The sequence below is a fragment of the Littorina saxatilis genome, linkage group LG3 (genome assembly GCF_037325665.1).
Source record: "Littorina saxatilis isolate snail1 linkage group LG3, US_GU_Lsax_2.0, whole genome shotgun sequence".
In the NCBI taxonomy this organism is placed as follows: Eukaryota; Metazoa; Mollusca; class Gastropoda; order Littorinimorpha; family Littorinidae; genus Littorina; species Littorina saxatilis.
The window spans coordinates 49,013,121-49,035,232 of NC_090247.1; the positions used below are offsets into that span (position 1 = coordinate 49,013,121).

Genomic DNA, 22,112 nt, shown 5'->3' on the forward strand with positions numbered 1-22,112 from the left:
AACATCAATATTGCACGGAGGAGAGACTTTCGGATCCCTTAGCTTTTGGTAAAAAGTGAAAGCGCCCTTCAAAGTTCTGCTTTCGCAATGACTTTAACGAGTCAAAAAGTTGTCAAAGCTGCCGGGTATTTTTCCATCCTGGCTTTTTTTTTTTCATTTAAAGAGATGAGAAGGAGTTCCATGCTGGTGATAAAGTTGTGTAATTTTTAGGAGTCTGCAGTGTGTGTGTGAGTTGGAGTGGGGGTTGGGGGGATGGAGGTGGGGGATGGGAAGTGAAACTGGGCCGTTTTTGATGTTGAGATGGGACAGGGAGATATTGGATACTTGTGAATGCAGTCATGTAACTAAAGATTAAACAATGGCTTGAAAGCTTAAAAGCACTTAACCCAGCTTTGCCCACAGCAAGGAAACAAGACTGGTTGTGATGTGTGTGTGTGTGTGTGTGTGTGTGTGTGTGTGTGTGTGTGTGTGTGTGTGTGTGTGTGTTTGAGAGAGAGAGAGAGCGCGAAAGAGAGAAGAGAGAACAAGAACAAGAACAATTCTTTATTTAACGAGGGTAATAGAGTAAGCAGTGATCTGCTTTTTTACATCTGGCCCTCGCCCTAAAGAGGGACTAGTCTAAAATTGCTAAAGAATAAGCAAGTAAAGAAAACTACTGCTACATGATTATAATAAAATGAAAGTAAGAACATAATTATCATCAATTTACATACAATACATTGCTTAAATGAAAAATGTAAGTTCATTTGACATGCGTTAAGAATTATAGAGTAGATTACACTGACGCAGCAAAGCTGTAAATGACATGCCCATTGACATACACTGCATTCGAAAAAATCAGTGTATACATATAAAAATAATAATACATTGTTAAAAAGCACCTGTTGTTGGTTTTAACAACCATTCTAGCGACAACAGATGTTTATTTAGACTTCATGAGATAAGACGTATATCTGGTCTTAAAAACGTTTGTGCTGCTAGTTTGCCGTAGGATTGTCGGAAGAGTGTTCCAGAGACTGCTACCTGAATAGACTAAACTAGATTTGAATAGGTCAATCCTAGGCAGAGGCATGTTCAGTCTCATCAATTGGCGTGAAGTTTTTAACGTGAATTTGGAAAATATGGTTTGAGGTATACATCCATGAATAATTTTATGCATGAGGGTACCTTTATTATAACTTAGCCTTGCCTTCAGAGGAAGAATGCCTAAGTTCATGTAGTCTAACTCAGATAGGGTTGTTTTCTTTAATAAGACTACTTTAAGCGCTCGTTTATGTAATCTAATTAGTGGTTTGAATGAATTTTCACTTGCCGAGTCCCACAAGGTAGACGCGTAGTCAATAACAGACTGAATATGAGCATTAAAGAATAATTTCCTGGCTTCCAAATTCAGAAAGTGCTTGATTCTAGATAATAGATAAACCTTCTTGGACACTTGTTTTAGACAGTTGTTCGATGTGGTGTGACCAAGAAAGGTTGTTATCAATGGTCACTCCCAGAACTTTATGATGGTCGACTTTTTCAACAAGTTTATCATTAACCGTTAGATAGTGAAATATTGAGGTTATGTTCTGGCGTTTTTGCCTAGTTGTTATTTTCATGCTTTTTGTTTTTTTGGGGTTAAGGGACATGTGATTTAGCTCAGTCCATTGAGAGAGAGAGAGAGAGAGAGAGAGAGAGAGAGAGAGAGAGAGAGAGAGAGAGAGAGAGAGAGAGAGAGAGAGAGAGAGAGAGAGAGAGAGAGAGAGAGAGAGAGAACCTTTTTACTGGGAAAACAAAGTCTCTTCTACTTGTGAAAAGCCTGAAAGCCTGTGCTAAATCCTATTACCCCTTTGTGGTTTTAGGAAAAGCAGCTTACTTTGCTACTGTGAAAACTTTTAGTTTTACTAAATGTTTTCCGATCCCCATGGACATTGCAGCTGTTGTGCACCCACTAAACGTCACAGCCTGGGATCACTCTAGTGTGTAAATGTCACACACATGCTTGCAGGGCAGGCATCAAATTCAGTCTCCCCACACCCTCCTCACTCTCATGACCCAGATGTTTATGAACGACCATCTGTACACAGATTGCACACGATAACAAACACAAGTGGGGAAAAGAAAGGACAAGAAACGCAACAGAAAATAAAAGAAATGAAAGAGTAAAGAAAACAGCTGAGGCTTGCGCGCGCACGCGTGTGTGTGTGTGTGTGTGTGTGTGTAAGGTGTGTGCATGCATGCGTGTGTGCGTGGGTCTGCATGTGTGTGTGTGTGTGAGTGTGAGTGTGTGTGCGTGGGTCTGCATATGTGTGTGTGTGTGTGTGTGTGTGTGTGTGTGTGTGTGTGTGTGAGTGTGTGCGTGCGTGCAAGCATAGTTTTGTGTGTGCGCACGTGTCTGCTAGAATGTGAGAGACTAAGTGTGCCCATAAGCACGCATTAGTGCAGGTTTCAAAGAGACAGAGAAACACCGACTCTTGCACAGACAACTGGTACTATACACAATTTCATACTAATAAACTGTATGTGTTTTCTTTACCTGAAACAGATAGGCATCTCCACACGCAGTACTCAAGGAGAAGATATTTTCTCGTTTGGGATGCTCTGGGACAGCTTGAGCAATTCCTCCTTCAATTACTGAAAAAAAAACCATAACATTTTTGTTTCGAACATATTACTAAAGATGAGGCATGAACAGTGAAGGAAGGGAAGGGATGGAAGAGAGAGAGAGAGAGAAAGAGAGAGAGAGAGAGAGAGAGAGAGAGAGAGAGAGAGAGAGAGAGAGAGAGAGAGAGAGAGAGAGAGAGAGAGAAGGAGAGAGAGAAGAGAGAGAGAGAGAGGGAGAGAGAGAGAGAGAGAGAGAGAGAGAGAGAGAGAGAGAGAGAGAGACTGAGAGAGAGACAGACAGCCACAGACAGACACAGAGAGTGCCTCAGACAGAGAGACAGGCTGACAGCCAGCCAGCGAACTGTTTATTTCATTTGCGCAAAGACTTCTGGTTAGGGGGGTAACCGTCCCACTGACTGTAGTTAGGTGCTGTCAGTCAATGCCGATCATTCTCATTACCTACTCCTCCCAGCAATCAAGAGAATTGTTGCGAAAGAGTTTTCAGACATTCTGTCTGTTCATGCAAGTACGTATCCTCGCCTATACGCAAGTTTTTCCACCCACACCAACCCCCGTTTCACCCCTTGTGCACAGCGCGCAAATTTGACCTCACTTTAAGCCCCCAGTCCACTCAACAACAACGTGGCTATGTAATGCAGGTCGCTGCGATGGTCATAGATCTTTTTCACCCAGCGAGACCCGTTTGTGTCTGTGCAAACACAGGCACCGGTAACAGTGTACACGGTTATTGCAGAGCACATTGAGTAGTGTTGTTCCAGCACTCTTGTCCGGTGGTTCAATTACAACCGCAAATGTCTCATGTGAGTGAGAAAGAGTATACGGGAAGCGTGATCATACCGTATAGCTAGCTACCTGATAACGGTGCCTTCTGTTTTTTGTTCACTCTCTTGGCAGACCACATGTTTACAAGGTGGAGGTAGAAAGAGTCAGTGGTGGCCTACGGTTGGAGAAGGAGGATGGGGGATGGGGGTGGTGGTGGTTTAAACAAGTTGCCATGTATACATATTAATACCTGCGCTTTTTCAACGGATGGTGGTAACATTTTGTTTTTAAAAAAAAAATCAGAATCTGAAAAGATGACACCTTTGTCCGCCTTTACCTGCACTTCTTTTTCTGTTAAAAAAATGTTTTGCTACTTAACATGTTCCTACAGGTAAACACATTCTCTAAAAAAAACCCCACTCTGTTTGCGTATTTTGTACGCATTTGACATATATCTCAATTTCAGTCAGATCAACAAGAAGTCATTTCATGTGAATACCCCAATGTCCATGTTGACAAAACTATAAAGGTAAAAATCATATAATGAAATATTCCCATCTTTTCTCTCTGGTCGCATGGCAAACAATGATACTGCCTTTGCTGGTATTTGGACACAGGCTGGGAGGTGGGGGATAGGGGGGGGGGGGGTTAGAAAAATGTCTCCAGAAGTGTTGTAACTGCATCGAAGCCATCGTTCTAATGGCGCTCATTGGGGAAGTTGCAAAATCTCAACAACTAGGGGGCCAGGGGAAAACACAATTGTGCCATCTTCCTGCACCTGTGACAGCGAGCAAGTGTTAGTCGAGCCAGCCAGTTAGCACCAAGCAACCTCCACCTTCTCAAGTCTTCGTCACACCGAATGTAATGTTTGTCACAGACACACAAACTCGGAGACACTCTTTTGAACAGACCCCCCCCCCTCCCCCACCACTGACTGGCAGGCATTCACTCCCCCCCCCCCTCCTCCCTTTTTACTGACACCCTAACTCGGAAACATGGCAACGGCAATACTCCGACACACTCTTTTAGCCCCCCCCCCCCCCCCCCCCCCCCCCCTGTCCCTGACACACAAACTCAGAGACACTCTTTCGTCCCCCATCACCAGTGCCCTTCTTGTCACAGATACACGTGACACTCTCTGAGACACTCTTCCGAAGTTAAGTTACACCCCCCCCCCCCCCCCATTCTTGTCATGGACACACAAACTCATTTCTGCACCCCTCCCCTTCTGACACCCCCTTCCCCCTTGTAACGCTGAGGCACAAGCCTGGAGACACTCTTTTGTCCTCCCCCTTCCCCTTCATTCTTACACGCACGTGCTAACCAAGGCGACTAGGGCACGTGGTCTAAACCGCTGAGCTAACGGGGAACCGTCATCTGTGGCTGAGGGTTACGTACCGTTCAAAGATGGCGATCCTATTAGCTCCCGCACTCTTTCACACCTTCGAGAATACGAGACATTCTCGTCCGTGCCTTTTTTTAACACAAAGGCTGTGTCTTTTTTCTCCCTTCCTTTTCCTGCCTGGTAATAAGGTTTTAAGGGGGGCGGTGAACCGCCCACTCAGCACCGACATTTGACTTTTTTTCTGTCCTCCATATGGGTGTTTTGAGAAATGTAAAAAAAAGTCTGTGTTGACTCTTTTTCGAAAGCCCGTCTTGCATGTGCGTGTGTGTGTGTGTGTGTGTATGTGTGTGCGTGCGTGCGTGAGTGCGTGCGAGTGTGTGTGTGTGTGTGTGCGGGCGAGCGAGCGTGCATATGTGCAATTCGACGATTGGAGCAGCAGTAACACCCCCTCGGCCCCCCCCCTCCGAATTCTCTCTTACGGACTCTAGCTCTGTCTCTCCACATACAAACACACGAAGGTACATGCAGATATAGAGACAGCCGCTACGCATCTCCAAGTATTTCAGTGTAGTGCCCTACCAAGAGAAAAGCTTCTTCGACTTATTAACTCCTTCTTCTTTAGCGTTCGACTAATTTCTGTTTTGTGTATATGTTACAGGCAATCCGTGAAGTCAGGAAATTCGCGTATTTCCTGATTCATTTAGGAAATACATGTTTATCCTAAACAGCTTAGGAAATACATGAATTTCCTAAAAGAGTTAGGAAATTCACGTATTTCCTAAAATAAAACGCCAACAATTACATGGATTTCCTGATCTATAAATACACCCAAACGATGCACGAAAATTGTAAAGAAATGAGAAATAGTCCCTTTCATTTTGCTACATTTATTCAATTATCATTTAATAAAACGGGGAAACATTTGTTTAAAAAAAGCAAAGTTTAAAAAATGCACTTATTCACAAAATTGTACTACTCTCGATCATATGAACATATTGGACTAAAACAATTAGCATAATCAAAGTAAACTTTTTAGCACATAAACACCTCATGCCCCTAATAGGCCATGTTTACAAAAACAATGCAGTACAAAAGTAAAATCAGCATTTGTTTTTACACTCGAGCCTTCCATGGCACGGGGAAACAGTTAAAAAAAATGCACTTATTCACAAAATTGTACTACTCTCGATCATATGAAAATATTGGACTAAAACAGTTAGCAATTATCAAAGTAAACTTTTTAGCACATAAACACCTCATGTCCCTAATAGGCTCTAGTTCCCGTGGGAAACAAATTTTAAGAATCATCATCATCAAGTAAACTTGCGCCATCTTGTTTCAGTCACAATAAAATCTGCTTGAATCAGCATTTGTTTTTACACGCGAGACTTCCATGGCACGGAGAAACACAATTTAAACACAGTTTAAAAAAGATGCATTTATTCACAACATTATACTACTCTCGATCATATGAACATACTGGGATTAAAAAACGAGCATAATAAAAGTAAACTTGCGCCACCTTGTTTCAGTCACAATGAAATCTGCTTGAGTCAGCATTTGTTTTCACACGTGAGACTTCCATGGCACCTGCTGTTGCATTTTAGTTTATTTTTGAAACATTTGCATTTCTTTGTTGCACATTTCCTTCCTTTCTCACCAACGCAGTTGCACTTGATGAAGCCCTGACCTCCCCCAAGAGATTCGCTTATAACTGCTTCGCGGAGTGAGACAGCATTGGTGAGATCAACAGAATCTTCACTTAGAAAGTGTTCTTGACAGACGTCAAACTGATTCCTGGAGTATCTGCCCTTCAGTACACCCTTTCTAACCCCAAGCTTGTACATGTCATTTTCATTTCTGTTCAAGACAATGGCAATGATGTTACGAGGATCCCCTCTACCTCGATCCACCAATGGAATTGGAATCATGACGCTGTCACTTTTGTTTGCTGCCATCAGATTTGTCCTGCTTCTCTTTAGCATTCGCTCCGCTTGGTTCGTCGTTGCTTGCTGAGTTCTCTTGCGCGTCTCCCGTATTTTATCTAAATGACTGTCCACTGACACACCTGTTACTTCCTCAATTGACACACCTGATGGTCCCTCAACTGACACACCTGGCACTCCCTCAGCTGACACACCTGGTACTCCCTCAACTGACACACCTGGTACTCCCTCGACTGACAGTGTGTGAACTGTCATAGACGTCTGATCTGAAGGAAGCGGCTGGTTAAATGATGGTCCCTCAACCGACACACCTGGTACTCCCTCAACTGACACACCTGGTGCAACTGACACACCTGGTACTCCCTCAACTGACACACCTGGTGCAACTGACACACCTGGTGCTCTCTCAACTGCTAGAAAATCCAGTGTGTGAACTGTCATAGACGTCTGATCTGAAGGAAGCGGCACGTTAAATGTATGAACAATGTCTACATTTGATGTTGCATGATCAGTGGTAGCTGAAACATATCCAGTTCCAGAAAAAGTATCTGGCAGGTTATCAAAAGGGTCTTTAACGACTGATGATGCATAAAGGGTCGCCTGCTCCGGTTCTGCATTGTGCTCGAGTCGACGACGTTGCTGTAGTTGTGCCACCTGCTCCAACTCTTCCTCTGTGCTTATCATTTGCACGATTTCATCGGGAAGCGGGGTAGACTGAAGACCGACTTTGACGTCGACACCAAACATTGCTTTGAAGGGAGTGTGCCCGATGCCTGCATGGTGGCTCGAGTTCTTCATGAACTGAACAAATTTCAGACCCCAACTCCATTCTGTTGTCCTGTTGTCATTCATCCACGCCACAAGCATGTCTTTGATGTCTCCGTTCGCTCGCTCAACCGACCCTTGTGATTGTGGGTATCTTGGTTTTCCGTGAACTAATTTCAAAGTTGGCCAAAGTTTTGCAACGTCTGAGATAACTTTAGCAGTAAATTCTGATCCATTGTCGGACTGAAGGATGGCGGGAGCTCCAAAAGTCAGGAAAATGTCGACAAGCTGGTGTGCAACTTCAGCTGCTCTTTTTGACATGAGTGGACGAAGCAGTACATATTTGGAAAAGTGATCTTGATAAACTAAAATCCATTTGAAGTCCCCACTAGGAAGAGACTGCATGTCAATGAGATCTACCTGGCACCGAGACAATACATCAGCTGTCAGAATGGGATTCACAACCACCCCTTTCACTTTTGGTCGTTTGTGCTTTCTTTGACACTCTTCACAGTGGGTTTTGTAGAGCCCCACAGCTTGCTTTGGGATGTTGGCATATTTTCTGCCTATGTCCTTCAGCATACGGTCTCTGCCGCCATGTCCAGTAGCCAAGTGAGCTCGATGAATGATGTCAAACATGTCCTCTACAGCAGCGAAGTACAGAGGTGTTGTTGTGGAATCACCTCGCTTTCTCATGAGCTTTTCCACGTCTCCACATTGCATGACCTCATACCTGGAAAGGGAGCATAGTATGAGAAGGAGACCGAGAGACAGATCGGAGAGGGGGAGAGAGAGAGAGAGAGAGAGAGAGAGAGAGAGAGAGAGAGAGAGAGAGAGAGAGAGAGAGTGGCGGGGGGGTGGGGGTATATAAAACAAAAGCGGTGGTGCATGAGGACATGAGAGACCGAGAGACAGACAGAGAACGAGACCGAGAGACAGACAGAGAACGAGACCGAGAGACAGACAGAGAACGAGACCGAGAGACAGACAGAGAACGAGACCGAGAAACAGACAGAGAACGAGACCGAGAGACAGACAGAGAACGAGACCGAGAGACAGATCGGAGAGAGAAAGAGAGAGAGAGAGAGCGAGAGAGAGCGAGAGAGAGAGAGAGAGAGAGAGCGAGAGAGAGCGGGTGGCGGGGGGGGGGGGGAGGGGGTAAATAAAACAGAGAGAGGCGCTAACTTTCAAGAGAGGAGAGAGATAACTTACTTTTTGATAAGATAGTAGTCTCGACGAGATTTTCCAGAAGTTGTGGCGTACGCTTTTTTCACTTCCTGTATGATGTCTCCATATTCCTCCCGTGTTATCAGGTATGTGGTGTCCTTTTCTGCCCTTAAATTCCTTAAAAAATGTTCCCGAGCTTCCATTTTGTACAGGTCCACACTCCACTGATTTATAAAATGTGAATGCCTTGGTCACACAAGAAACACAACACATTTCACTAACTTGTGAACACTTGTTCAACTTCCTGGCAGATTGACAACAAATTCATAGTCCGTGTACAAATCGTCTCTTATTTTCACGAAATTCGTGAATAGTTCACAGTTCACACAAGTATTCGGCGCTCTTCGTTTGGGTGTATTTATAGATCAGGAAATCCATGTAATTGTTGGCGTTTTATTTTAGGAAATACGTGAATTTCCTAACTCTTTTAGGAAATTCATGTATTTCCTAAGCTGTTTAGGATAAACATGTATTTCCTAAATGAATCAGGAAATACGCGAATTTCCTAACTTCACGGATTGCCTGTAACATATATATACCAATTTGTTTTTCTTGAATATTAATTTCTGAATACTCGACTGCGCAGTTTTGCTTCCATAGAAGAAAAAAAGTTCTTGTATCAATTCACCTCTGACCGTGTCTTTGATTTCATTTCTTGTGAAAAAAACCCATAGCGTAATCCCTACAAAGTTTCTCTTTTTCCGAGACGAGAAGACCTTTTCATTCCCCAGGGCCAGATCGTTTGATCCCACTAGTGCATTTCCTCACATCACCCAGATCTCAAATTCCCTCCAAAAACTTAAAAACACCCTCCACCGAACCCCCCACCCCACCCTCTCCAGGACGCCTTCCTTCATCTTCATTTTTCCATTTAGTTTCTAAACCTGAAACCCCACCTCCCTTTTAGAATCAAAAGATCAAGCCAGGCTTCTCACAGAAAAGCGATTTTTTTTTAATGTGCAATGGGAAGTCTACCATTCCCGGGAATCTTTGAGATTCGAAATCAAGCACACACCTGGCCTCTTACTGCTAACAGTCTCGCAATCCCTCCGTCCCGACCTGGATACGAATCCGTGACTCTAGGATCACAAGCCCAGTTCTCTACCAACCCAGGTGCCAGGCCAAGCAACCAAGCAACCAGCCAAGCCTACACACATGTTAGTCAACCAAAGCATCGGGACTTACCCAGAATATGCCTTGGCACAGCGTTCTGGTTGGCAGCACTCTCCTCCCCAGAGTCGAAGAAGAGCAGCGTGGTTCCTTTGAGGCACACCCAGTACCTCTTCCATGTCCTCCTGGGGGCAAGCTCGATTTTCTTCTTCTTGTGAATAAGCCAGTTCTTCACGACCAGCCATCTGCAACACGATCGAATTGTTCAACAGGGTTTCGACAAGCTCATGCATGATCATACTTTAGTTATATTTGGGGTTTAGATATACGTCATTATTCAAAGAATGAACTTTTGTTTTTTCCGTTCTTCTTCTTTTGCATTTCTGACCACGCTACATTGTCAATATTTAACGTAAGTCCTCGGTCCGCCGCAGTGACTCTACTGTTCCCCACAGCTTCTCGTGGGCCTCCACCGCACGGGGCAATCAATGTCTGGCATCTTAGGGCGTGTTTTTCCAGTTCAAGCTGTCATTTGCTGTTTATCGATATACGATGGTCATGATTTATTTCGAGTCACATTTTTGGACACAGGTTGGCCTTTATATCTTTCCGTCCTCTTTTTCTCCTATTTTCCTGCTCAGAAACAATGCTACCAGTACCAGCTAGGCACGTACAACAGATGCTTATACCTGTATGTATTTATACCTTCCTCTTTGTCGTCATCGAAAGGGACATCAATAATAACTGATTCTGAACTGAAAACTGAAACGAAAGTCTATTTATCTTATCAGGACCACACACATACTACATCATCATCATCATCATCATCATCATCATCATCATCATCATCATCGTCGTCGTTGTCGTCGTCCTCCTCCTGCTCATCATCGCTACTCACCCCGCCTTGCGGATGGCGCCGGCCTGGCGACCGTAGGACAGCTGAGAGTCGGTCTCCATCATCGTATCCAGACTGCCGCTACTGCCATTGTCTTCTTCTTCATCTGACAGCTGCAAACACACAGAAAAAAACCCACCAGAAAATTAATTCTCAAGTAATTATGCTGTCAAGTTGTGTTTTTTTTAGTTGCCAAGACGCTTGGGAGTTAAAATCGTAACCTGAAACGCGAAAGGAAACTTCTGACGTCAACGGAAACAAAGGGCAACGCATGCGTGATCTTTCAGTAACCAGTTGGGTGTCCACTCAGCATGGCTGGTGACTTTTCTGAACGAAAATAGTCTGAGACACATTTACCGAATCCTTCAAGGTGTACTTTGACCAATTTCTGTAAAAAAAAGATGTGTTGAGAGAGTACTTGAAGAAGGGTCTACCTTGCTCTGGTATACATCCTCATAATTGTTTTCAGTCATGCCTTCTGCAGCATAAAGTAAATAACTCAAGTATTTCCTTCCGTTTTGAAAAGTTGACAGTGTTTGCAACCATTGCCGTTTTCGGTCAAATTTTACCATCGTGCAAGATCTGTGAGACCAATTTTGACAGTTCACGAATACACAACAAGTAATGTTAAAAATGGTAGAAAGAGAAGCAGTTAGGCAGAAACACAACACATATAGTCAGGGCAATCCTTTTGAGAGAAAATAGCTTGAATACAATTCTAGTGGCCAGCCTTGGGGTACAAATGCTTGCGTGACAAATGACAAACCCATGAAAAACGAGTTCTTTCCTGTTCTCCTAGGACAAAACGAGTTCTTTCCTGTTTTCCTGAGACAAAACTAGCTCTTTTTTGTTCTCCCATCTCATTTTCTTGCAGCAAGAGGCAAGGGAGGGTGAAAGGATCGGGTATCAGAAAGGGCGTGTTTTGTCAAATGAGACCAAATACCCGGTATTCCATTTGATTCTAGACAAGTGTGTGCGTGTGTGTGCTTTCTTTCTTTATTTGGTGTTTAACGTCGTTTTCAACCACGAAGGTTATATCGCGACGAGTGTGTGTGCGTGTGTGTGTGTGTGTGTGTGTGTGTGTGTGTGTGTGTGTGTGTGTGTGTGTGTGTGTGTGTGTGTGCGTGCGTGAGTGCGTGCTTGCGTGCGTGATGTTTGCGTATTTCCATCTACCATTTGTTCTCAGATTAGAATATAAAAGAAATGTTTCTTTTATTTCCATACATGCTATATTTTTTCAACCGCCAAAATCCGCATTTAACATTTCGTCTTGTTTACGGCCTCAAATTCAATCTTAAAAAAAATGCCATTTAAATGAGTTTGGGGCATCTGTTCTTCTTCTTCTTCTTCTTCTCTCTCGCTATCACTCTCTCTCTCTCTCCTTCATGAACGCATCTACCGTTTTACCACTCATTGACATTGTCACTCTCACACGGCAAAAACACGGCATAAAATCAGTTTAGTTTCATTTTCCCGCGTCCAGACGGACATCATCTTCTTTCACCCCTTTCAAGAACCTACAATATTAGCTGCCCGACTGCAACTCTTCTTCTCTGGTAGAATCTTCATCTTATTTAGAGCATCACTCTAAGCCAAACACCATTGCTTTTCTCTTCCTTTGTCCAGTCTGGAGGCTAATTTCAATATTCAAGACTGCATCTAGGACGGTGTCACATCCTGACGTGAAGTCTTTCTTTTATTTCTTTCTCTTTTCTTTTTTTCGACACGTGCATAATTTGATAAAATCCCAGCTCAAGGCTTCCAACTTTGCATTTAAAACAAAGACTTCATCCCCTTCCTCTACTCTTAAAACGTATCATTATCAGATTTTTTTTATCTTTAAAGTCTGCTACTAACGGTCTCCCATTTCAGCTGTCTCTTCTCTTTCGCCCAGTCTTTGTCGGCATTTCAGCCTTAAAAAAATCAGCTTTCGCATCAAAGTTGCAAATAGCACTCCCTTTGTACTCTTTTGTGTAATCCTCTTCCGAGTTTCAACTTTCACTATCTGCATTTAAATCACAACCTTGCAGAGCTACCGCACAAGCTTATCACACAATCTAGAGGTTGCGGGGAAAACGAACTAACTCACATTACGGACACGAGACAAAGATAACGTCATTTTCTCGTCTCAGACTTCTGATGAACATCCGTTCTGCCTTCCCCCGGAAGGATATCCCGATGGACTTGCTGGCATCATTCTGATCAAATAAAATTTTCAGTCACGGGAATAAGGATACATGGAAACAACTGAAAATGACTGTTATGGTTCAGGTTACAAACAGTACATTAATCCCGAGGACGGATCACAAAAACTACATCTTGGAGCTCACAAAAAGTCCGATTTCTGCATAACGTCTGAAGATCCTCATGCATGGATGTTATTATGCCATCAGTCTGAGACGAGAAAGATTACGTCATTCTTGTCTCGGTTTCGTAGAGGGAATTGGGTCGTTTTCTCCGCAACGTCTCTAATTCTCCGCAGCACGTTCCAACGGCACAGTGACCCAGTGGGAGGGGTGGGGGGATGAAGGGAATCAGGCCATGCCATAAAACTCGAGTCTTCGCCAAGGTCTCCAGCATTCAGCTCCAGTGGTTTCGAATGACTTCCACGTGTAGCAACACGGCGGTCTTCTGGGGGAAACCTAGTACGAACCGGTGTGTTCAATGACGTGACGAATGTTTGCTGTAAATGCAGGTTGTTTATACAACCGAGGTTTCTGAGTGTCCAAACCCTTTCTTTTTATGAGTAGCAAACAAACAAAACTGACTCAGCACATTGGGACACACCTACCACCCCACCCATGTTCCCTTGTTGCACATTCAGTGCAAGATTATTTTCGTCCTCACTATTTGTGACGACGAGTTTCCGTTGGTAAATCCATAGCAAAAAAACAAAGTACAGGAACTAAAATAAAATAGAACAAGTGATCGAAATTAAGCAAAATATTATGAGAGAGAGAGAGAGAGAGAAAGAGAGAGAGAGAGAGAGAGAGAGAGAGAGAGAGAGAGAGAGAGAGATTGAAAGGGTGTGTTTTCAGACGAAGTTTAAATTCCTGTATATATTTACATACGCACAATGACTCGACAATGCCCAGAGTACAACAGGAAATCACATAATTTGTTTGCTGACAGTTTTGATTGACACTTGAAGTTTGCCAAGAAATGATCTGTGCCTTCCTCTTGACATCTCAACCCGGTTGGTTTTCAAAACGACTATCCAAAACACCACGTCTGTTTCATGTACCAGTCAAATCCCTAACAAAGAACATGTGTTTTACTTACCTATCATATTCCAAAATACAAACTGAAGAAACATGTTCATTTCCTCAGGAACAAGCAAACAAAGTCGCCGAGAACACAGATTGAGATAGAACACAGAATCATGTCAGAATATCACTCTGGTGAACTGATCTTTTTCCGTCGTGTCGAAGATATTCTACTCCTAGCGTGGCAGTAGAATATCTTTGGTCGTGTCACGGCCTGTATGTTTATATGCTCATGAAGTTTTAGCTCCTGTGTCTCGATGATTATTTTAGAATATATTTTGTCGTGTCACAGCCGAGCTCTTTCTGACAGCTTCGAGAGGACAGACCAGAAACTGAATCTGAGAAGGTTTGCTCTGTAGTATCTCACTCGGGATAGGTTTTCGACATTCTTACCATGTTTCTGTTCTTTTGTTTGATAACTGTGTTGACAGTTCCTAAGAACACCGCGTTTTGATAGTCTCCGATTTGTTGACGTTAGGTATCTCAAGGACGGATAATAATAATAATAATATGGGAGATTTATAGAGCGCTTTACGTTTTCTAAGCGCTTTACAATGAAAAAAAAATATGAAAAAACAAACAAACATACATATACATACAAAGCAAAGCAAAAAAGCATGTGGAGCAGCATTCAGCACACAAGTGAACAACGAAACACTACATCAATACAAGCTGCAAGCATGCAACGATCTTAAGGAAGGGGGGAAAACTTTTTTGCACAAACTTGAAGGCGCAAAGCGCCCGAACATGGTAGGGGTAGGGGGCATGGTAGGGGGGTCCGGGGGCATGCCACCCCCCCCCCCCCCCCGTATTTTTGTCTCATGGAAGCAAAATGCTGCAATCCAGGGCCACCTGAGCTCAGAAACTGTCATTTAATCATCTCTCTCTCTCTCTATCTTTTTTCCTCTTCGCCCTCCCTAAATCCGCCACTGTATCTGTTATCGAGCGTCCCCTGAAGGACGGTATTTTATGTGTTCTGCGCACTTTGAGACAATGTACAAGAAAATTAATGTTCACTCAAAACCGTGAGCTTTCTTGACTATCACCCAGCTTAGCTATAATATATAAGACAGTTTGAAGATGTTTTTGTACGTAAAACAGACGTCTTAAACTGACTTCATTTTCCACCTCGTAACCTCAATACATTTCAATTTTAACTCTTTATGAATGAATTCATATCATGCCCAGCAACATTCACGTACAATCCAAAGGCAGAACAATCCAACAACACGACGATCCAAAACACGCTCTGCCAAGAGAGTCTGTTTACACCACCACCAGCAGCGCTCAAGTGCCGCGATCCCGATGAAAAAGGAGTTTTCACAAAACACAGAGGCGTTTATCCGAATCGCCAGACATCATCAAGTCTGCGAGTTAGCTTTCATCTTATCGGGCGCAGATATATATGCGCCGGATAGCTTTCTGCTTGACCCGATATATTCCGACCACCACCTCAGCGGTCGGTCTTTCCCCGGCGACGACTCCCAACTGTTCTCCCCGACAGCTCTTGTACACTTTGAACTATGATCAAAAGACTCCAGGAAAGAAAGAACGAAAAAGGTGATCTCACACTGCCCAGGCTGCCAGTTTACAAAGTCCGAGTTTGTGTTGTTTAGAATGTGAAGGGAAGTGTGGAGTTCAGTCCGGCTCCGGAAGGGGCGAAAGGACAAACACATCTAAACAAAGAGCCAGCGTCGTTGAAAAGGACTGGACGCTTTGTTTTGGACCTTCAGATTCTTGAGAAAACTCACACCAGAAACGGACGAGGCACAGGAAAACGTTGACCACTGCAGCGGTTTGCGTGTGTAGTGTTCTACATACAATACACACGCTAGAATTCAAATATGGGAGGTCTCTAAATTCCTCTACGGCAAGACAAAAGTCTTGTCAATCTGGGCCACCTTGGATATTTACGCTTTACGCCCGCTAACAGCTAAATGAGAACCATTTACAAATAATACAAAAATCAACATTTAAGTTGACTTTCTCAGAAAATGCCAGATCAGGCAATGATAATCCACAGCGTCTTTGGTACAAGCCCTTCTTAATGTTGTCAATTGAGCACCGTGAAGTCAGATGCGCGGGTATAATGCATACATGTACCTTTTATTTGTTTATGTATGAGTATAATTATGTATTAATTCATTTTCTTACCTATTCATTTTTTTTCATCCGCTAACATGCTGCGAAAGAAGAAGAACGAAAACAATCTTGCCCCCTTTCTCGACTTACCTTTTACGAAGGTTCTTTGATGCATCGTCATCAAACTCAGCAAAGTCCAACACTGGAACTCCGAATAGATATGCTCCTAATCTGAAGCTCGCCATTTTTTACCACTGAAGCCTGCCAGTTTCACAACCCCAAAACTCAAGCACACACTTCAATCTTTCACCTTTTCCAAAAAAATGAATGAACCTCTCAGGTCCAAAAGTCGGGAAAATCTAAAAATATGACTTCAAGGTTTTCCGGCTCCAGAAAAGTTCCCACGAAAAACCAAGACAAATAGGCTCGCGTGAATGAAAGCACAACGCAACAGACCTCTTCACTCGCACAGACAGAGGCGATTTTGTTCCACGCAAGTACACGTTTTGCTTTAAAAAAACTAAAAAAACAAAAGTGGATTCCAGTGAATTAAAGCGCAACAGACATCTATTTGCAGGAGGCATTCCAGATCAAGGCGATGTTATCACACAATTTCACATTTAGCTTTTTCATAAAAAAAATACACACAAGGACTTGAGTGAAACAAAAGCACAACAGACTTACTCACTCAAACGAAGTCCATTGATTGCAATATACACAGCAGCCAATTTGTACCTCCTCTCCAAGTCAACATTACAGAATGAGGCGTTTTTGCTTTCAGTTTCACAGAAGTCTGAGTCTGCTCCTTCACAAAAATGTAAAACAGAAAGTCTTTATTTTTACGAGAGAAAGGAGACTGGCTTTTTGCCTGGGCGCTAAACAGGCGTGAAGAATCGGGAAGGGGGTATGTATGAGGGAGGGGCAGAGGGGGCTCTAGAAGACGTTAGAGAATTTGAGTTGCAGAGATTGGCACCCCAGGAGAGTCGGGGTCTGAAAGACGATAGCCTCTGCCGCCGACTGCACGGCCCCTTTACATCATACAATCTCATCTGGTCTTCAGGCTTTATGAGGCCCGCGGAGGGCGTGGGTCGGCTGAAAATAGGGGGAGAAGGGGAGGCAGGGGGACACAGACATAGAAAAAGTAATCTTTCGGGGGCGTTCATGAAAGAAGGAAGGAAGGAAGGAAGGAAGGAAGGGTGAGACGGTGGAAACAAAGAAAGTAAAGTTACGTACGTAAAAACCAGGAGACGCAAAAAGTACAATGCCGTTCGTGCTGTGTTTTACTGTCCAAGATTGCAACACAGCCGGCATTTGTTTATATTTTGTAATTAGACGACAAGAACTTTAGCCAACAGTGCTACGTTATCGGGAGAGAGATAATCCTGGTATCAACGCAGGCGTAGATCATAATCAATTATCGCCCAGGCGAAAATTCAGCTACGCATCTGCAGTCGTCTTTTTTGCGTGACCAAATTTCCAGGTTGCATTGAGGTTTGAATGTTGTTTGTCTACGAGTTAGATTATTCACGGGACGATCTTGATTGTTTGTGAACACATTAGTTTTAATTCGTAACTGTTTTGTTTCAGTCTCCATGCTTCTAGAGAGCCCGAAATTAAATGTTAACCGTTTCGTGTCCTATTTTCTACAAGTCTGGACCAGCACGAGGGTATGTACTACGACGAGTCTAGTTCGGCCAAGGTAGTTCGGGTGCACACTGGGTGAGAGAGTACCCGTTTCTTTCAGGTTCCCTCAATATTGGTGACAGCATTTTGTTCATGTATTCTGGAAGGGATGTTTTAATAAAGCGAAGAGAACTTCCAGAAATTCTGTTCTACAAGATGTTGAAAAAATGCCAAGTAGCTTTCCGTAAATGCAAACAACAACAACAACAACAACAACAACAACAACAACAACAACAACAACAACAACAACAACAACAACAACAACAACAACAACAACAATTCTAAGGAGACGAGAAAATACGACACTTTCTCCTCCCTGCACACCCTACAAGCTGTCGTCGACTTGAAAATAAAACAACAAAACAAATCTACAAGGGGCACTAAATAAAGACTGGAAGGCGGGAAGAAGGAGGGAGGGGGCGAGGGTTTAGGGAGGGGGGAGGGGGAGAGCAAAGGTTAGAAGCACACGCTTGAAAATGAGATTTAGTTGCGTCATTCAAAACCACAGACTGACGGGGGCGGCGCCTTGTGTAACATTTTTCTCATTTTTCATTTCAAGACCCATTTTTGCTTTGCTTTGTTGTTGCAGTGTAGTTGATTCACACACAAACTCCGTGTGAATGCCGTGCAGACGCTTGAGCGACAGAAATAGGGCTGGTTCCATTGAGGGCCGTGGTTGCAGTCTTTGTTTTTCAAGGCTTGGCTTTGCGCTCTTGCCTCCTTATTAGAAACAAAGAACGAGTGCGGGGTTTTTGATATTTTTTTCAATTGAAACGTTTAGGCTTTTGTGTTAAAAAACATAAAAAACAAACAAACAGAACAGAAAGCATTGAGGGATTTTGCCTGTTAATATGAAACGTTTTCGGTTGTTTGTAAGTGTGTGAAATATTTGTTGGGCGCTTTTTATTTTTAGCTGAAATCGGAGGGTCTAGCAGTTTTTGACGTCTTCAACATTTACAAAAGAGTCGCATTTTTGAAAAACGGAGTTTGTCTTGAATATGCCTAGAACTAGAAGATGGTAGTAATCAGAAGCCGTTTGATTTCAAGGACAACTCATAAATTAAATGGTGGTGCAATTGATTCCATAACGGAGCTGATAGTTTAACAAGAAGAGCAAACGCTCGATCGAGTCACTTTCGCAGTTCTGAATATTATATGAGGCATCAGATGGACAGGAAGAAATTGCTATTCACAACACAATACAGATGTAAATAATTTGATGTAAAGAATAATCCTATAAAGTTTGAATCAAATCCGATGAATAGTTTCAGAGATATGATATTTCAATTTTTTTCCTTCAAGACATACCTGTGACCTTGAAAAAGGTCAAAGGTCACCAAAGCAGACGTCAAAGTGTAGAGGTCACTGGGAGTCACGTTCACATAAAATTTGAGCCCGGTCACTTTTATAGTTTCCGAGAAAAGCCCAACGTTAAGTTGTGTGTTGCCGAACAGAAAAGGCTAGTTATCTCCCTTGTTTTTCTGATAACGTTCGTAAAAGGCTACAGATGTAAATACTTTGATGTAAAGAATAATCCTACAAAGTTTCAATCACATCCGATGAACTTTGTCAAAGATATAAAATGTCTAATTTTTCCTTTGACGCTGACCTGTGACCTTGAAAAAGGTCAAAGGTCAACGAAACCATCGTTAAAGTGTAGAGGTCATTGGAGGTCACGACTAAACAAAATATGAGCCGGATCGCTTTGATAGTTTCCGAGAAAAGTCCAACGTTAAGGTGGTGTCTACGGCCGGCCGGACAGACTAACACTGACCGATTACATAGAGTCACTTTTTCTCAAGTGACTCAAAAACGGAACTGATAGTTTAAACAGGGTTACCAGAATAAATGCGTATACATATTTGACGCATAAAAAGTGTTCTTAAAAGGGAGGCGTCAGACGATTTTAATCTGACGATGATAATCTAAATCCAGAAGACCGAAGTAAGGGCAATGACAAATTAAATACGTTGAAGTAACTCACAAGACGTACAATTGAACAAGAGAAATGCGTACAGTTAAAGAGAAAATCGAACTGACAACAAGATATTAAGGAAGCGCGTCTCTGTTTCTCAGTCATGTATTTAGAGGGATGATCTTCTTGTTATTATTATCCTTCGTTCATAAGCTGTAACTCCCACGCACGCTCGTTTCCTTTTGCACGGGTGCCCCCCCCCCCCCCCCCCCCCCACTTCCCTTGTATAGCCATCTTTATCACGGCTATTTATGGAGTAATTCGGTTTTTTCGGGGGTTGGTTGGTGCGTGGTACAGTACAAATAACGCTCATTACCCCTCTGTCTCAGATAACGAGAAGACAATAAGAAGACACTGGCAGTCTGGCGTCTTTATACGCGATGATTCTACATTCCATTACAGATAGGCCAGCATACAAGTCGGGGGATTTATATGACGGCTTACTAGTGCCAAAACCTGGGGTTACCTATTATCACGTGATAATTACTAATTAACGTTGTCAGTTACTGTTTTCACTCGTTAGTTACTCATTTTCACGGGATAATTAGTAATTTTCACGGGAAAATGACTAATTTTTAGTTTTGGCACTAGCAATCCGTCAGGAAGTGAGCCAAAACTAAAAATTAGTAATTAACAGGTGAAAGTTAGTAATTTTCCCGGGAAAATTAGTAATTAACACGTGAAAATGGCAATTATCAAGGGAAAATTACTAATTTTCCCTTGATAATTACAATTATGAGGTTTTGGCACTAGTAAGCCCTATGACGGTTTACTAGTGCCAAAACCTGGAGTTACCCATTATCACGTGATAATTACTAATTAACGCTGTCAGTTACTGTTTTCACCTGTTAGTTACTAATTTTCACGGGAAAATTACTTATTTTTAGTTTTGGCACTAGCAATCCGTCAGGAAGTGAGCCAAAACTAAAAATTAGTAATTAACAGGTGAAAGTTAGTAATTATTCCGGGAAAATTAGTAATTATTCCGGGAAAATTAGTAATTTTCCCGGGAAAATTAGTAATAAACACGTGAAAATGGTAATTATCAAGGGAAAATTACTAATTTTCCCTTGATAATTACAATTCCGAGGTTTTGGCACTAGTAAGCCGTCATAGATTTACTGTGTATGTACACAGGCCGGACTTTGTTATCAGGCAGTATTGGTTAGTCAGCGACTCGTGTAGGTTTATTGTAAGACGATGGTACGTTATTTTTTACGAGCTGCGTTCCTTCTTTTTCTTGTTCTTCAGTGATCGCCAGTTCGGCAACCACAAAAACTAAAGAACTGGTGAATAGGGCAATTTGCTGTCACATGAGGGACATTTGTTGCAACACGAAAAACCCTTATTTCCAAATCGTCTTGTAGCTATTTAATGTTGTACAGTATTTTTCGGCCCATTTGCTGTGGTCAACGTTGTGTGCACTATTTGTTATGGATGTATATTTCTGACTCTAAACCAAAGAGAATCATGAAACTAGTGGACAGAAAGAAAAAGTGTTATTATGTGTTCTTGGGCTATGGGTCACAGCTTGCCGTTAGATATATAATATGTCTTTTATATATATTTTAGTCCTCAGTTCCTTTTTCCCTTGCGCTTTATTTTAGTCAATCGTTTGAAGTCCATCTCTTTTAACCCCTCTCGTCTCATTCTTCATCTTTCATCCGCCCACATGTTCCCTTCCACCAACGTTCACTTTGCCTTTTTTTTGTTTTGTTAGAAGAACATTTCGGCGTTTTCTTCTCTATTTTTCCTCCAGTTCTGCAAGCCGTTTTAATTTTTCCGTAGAAATTGCCGAGGCTGCGCAAAAGCTTCTCAACTTCAAATCAAGCGCTGTTTTGTTCAGCTGAAGACGAGTCTCTAAACAGCCCTTCAAATTATCCGAACATATTAATTTTGCTTCTGGGATTTAGTTTGTTTAAGCTGTTGCTTTTTTTGTGTCTAAATCAGCATTATTCACGTTTAGTGGAAAACAGCAATCTGTTCCGAAAAATTCAGTTCGCTTAGATGTCCTTGTCCTCGAGATCTTCTTCAGATGACATTAACATGTCTGATTCAGTGATTGTCAGAATGGCCAACATCATCTAAAACTGCTTGTTGGTGAAGAATTCGCTGCTCACAAAGCTATACTGTAGCTGTTGATGTCTTCTTCTACTTTTTTAAGCTGAAATCTTTGTTTCATTTCTGTGGCATTCTTGAAGCTTCTTCTTCTTCTTCTTCGTTCATGGGCTGAAACTCCCATGGTTTTAACGTGTTTTTTTTTTACCCCGCCACTGATTTAGGCAGCCATACGTCGCTTTCGGGGGATGCATGCTATATTATCTACAATCCAACGAACATGGATTACAGGATCTTTTCCGTGCGCACTTGGTCTTGTCCTTGCGTGTGCACACGAAGGGGGATAAGGCACTGGTAGGTCTGCACATAAAGTTACTTGGGAGATCTGAAA

General features: G+C 42.6%; 2 protein-coding genes across 5 annotated transcripts in view; both read right to left on the reverse strand.

Moving 5' to 3' along the window:
* Positions 1 to 22,112, reverse strand: part of LOC138962545 (protein still life, isoform SIF type 1-like) — a 203,856-nt gene that overhangs the window by 26,894 nt on the left and 154,850 nt on the right. For all 4 annotated transcript variants that reach the window (XR_011454542.1, XM_070334391.1, XM_070334390.1 and 1 more), the window contains exons 8-10: positions 10,661 to 10,770; positions 9,838 to 10,007; positions 2,519 to 2,616 (exon numbers count right to left, since the gene is read on the reverse strand). Coding sequence is in view for 3 of the 4 variants with exons in the window: in XM_070334391.1 (XP_070190492.1) it covers positions 2,519 to 2,616; positions 9,838 to 10,007; positions 10,661 to 10,770 (378 nt within the window). In the remaining variant the exon portion in view is untranslated. The remainder of the gene's footprint in view (positions 1 to 2,518; positions 2,617 to 9,837; positions 10,008 to 10,660; positions 10,771 to 22,112) is intronic.
* On the reverse strand, positions 5,365 to 9,182 carry LOC138962539 (KRAB-A domain-containing protein 2-like). The gene is made up of 2 exons (XM_070334381.1): positions 8,638 to 9,182; positions 5,365 to 8,158 (listed from the first exon to the last, which is right to left on the reverse strand). The coding sequence occupies exons 1-2, from the start codon at positions 8,793 to 8,795 to the stop codon at positions 6,268 to 6,270; spliced, it is 2,049 nt and encodes a 682-aa protein (XP_070190482.1). The 5' UTR covers positions 8,796 to 9,182; the 3' UTR covers positions 5,365 to 6,267.

Excerpts from the sequence above, each read along its gene's own strand:
- LOC138962539 (XM_070334381.1), bottom strand. The coding sequence starts at position 8,795 with ATGGAAGCTCGGGAACATTTTTTAAGGAATTTAAGGGCAGAAAAGGAC. Across the intron at positions 8,159-8,637 it reads GACTACTATCTTATCAAAAA|GTATGAGGTCATGCAATGTG; the intron begins GTAAGTTATCTC and ends CTCCCTTTCCAG.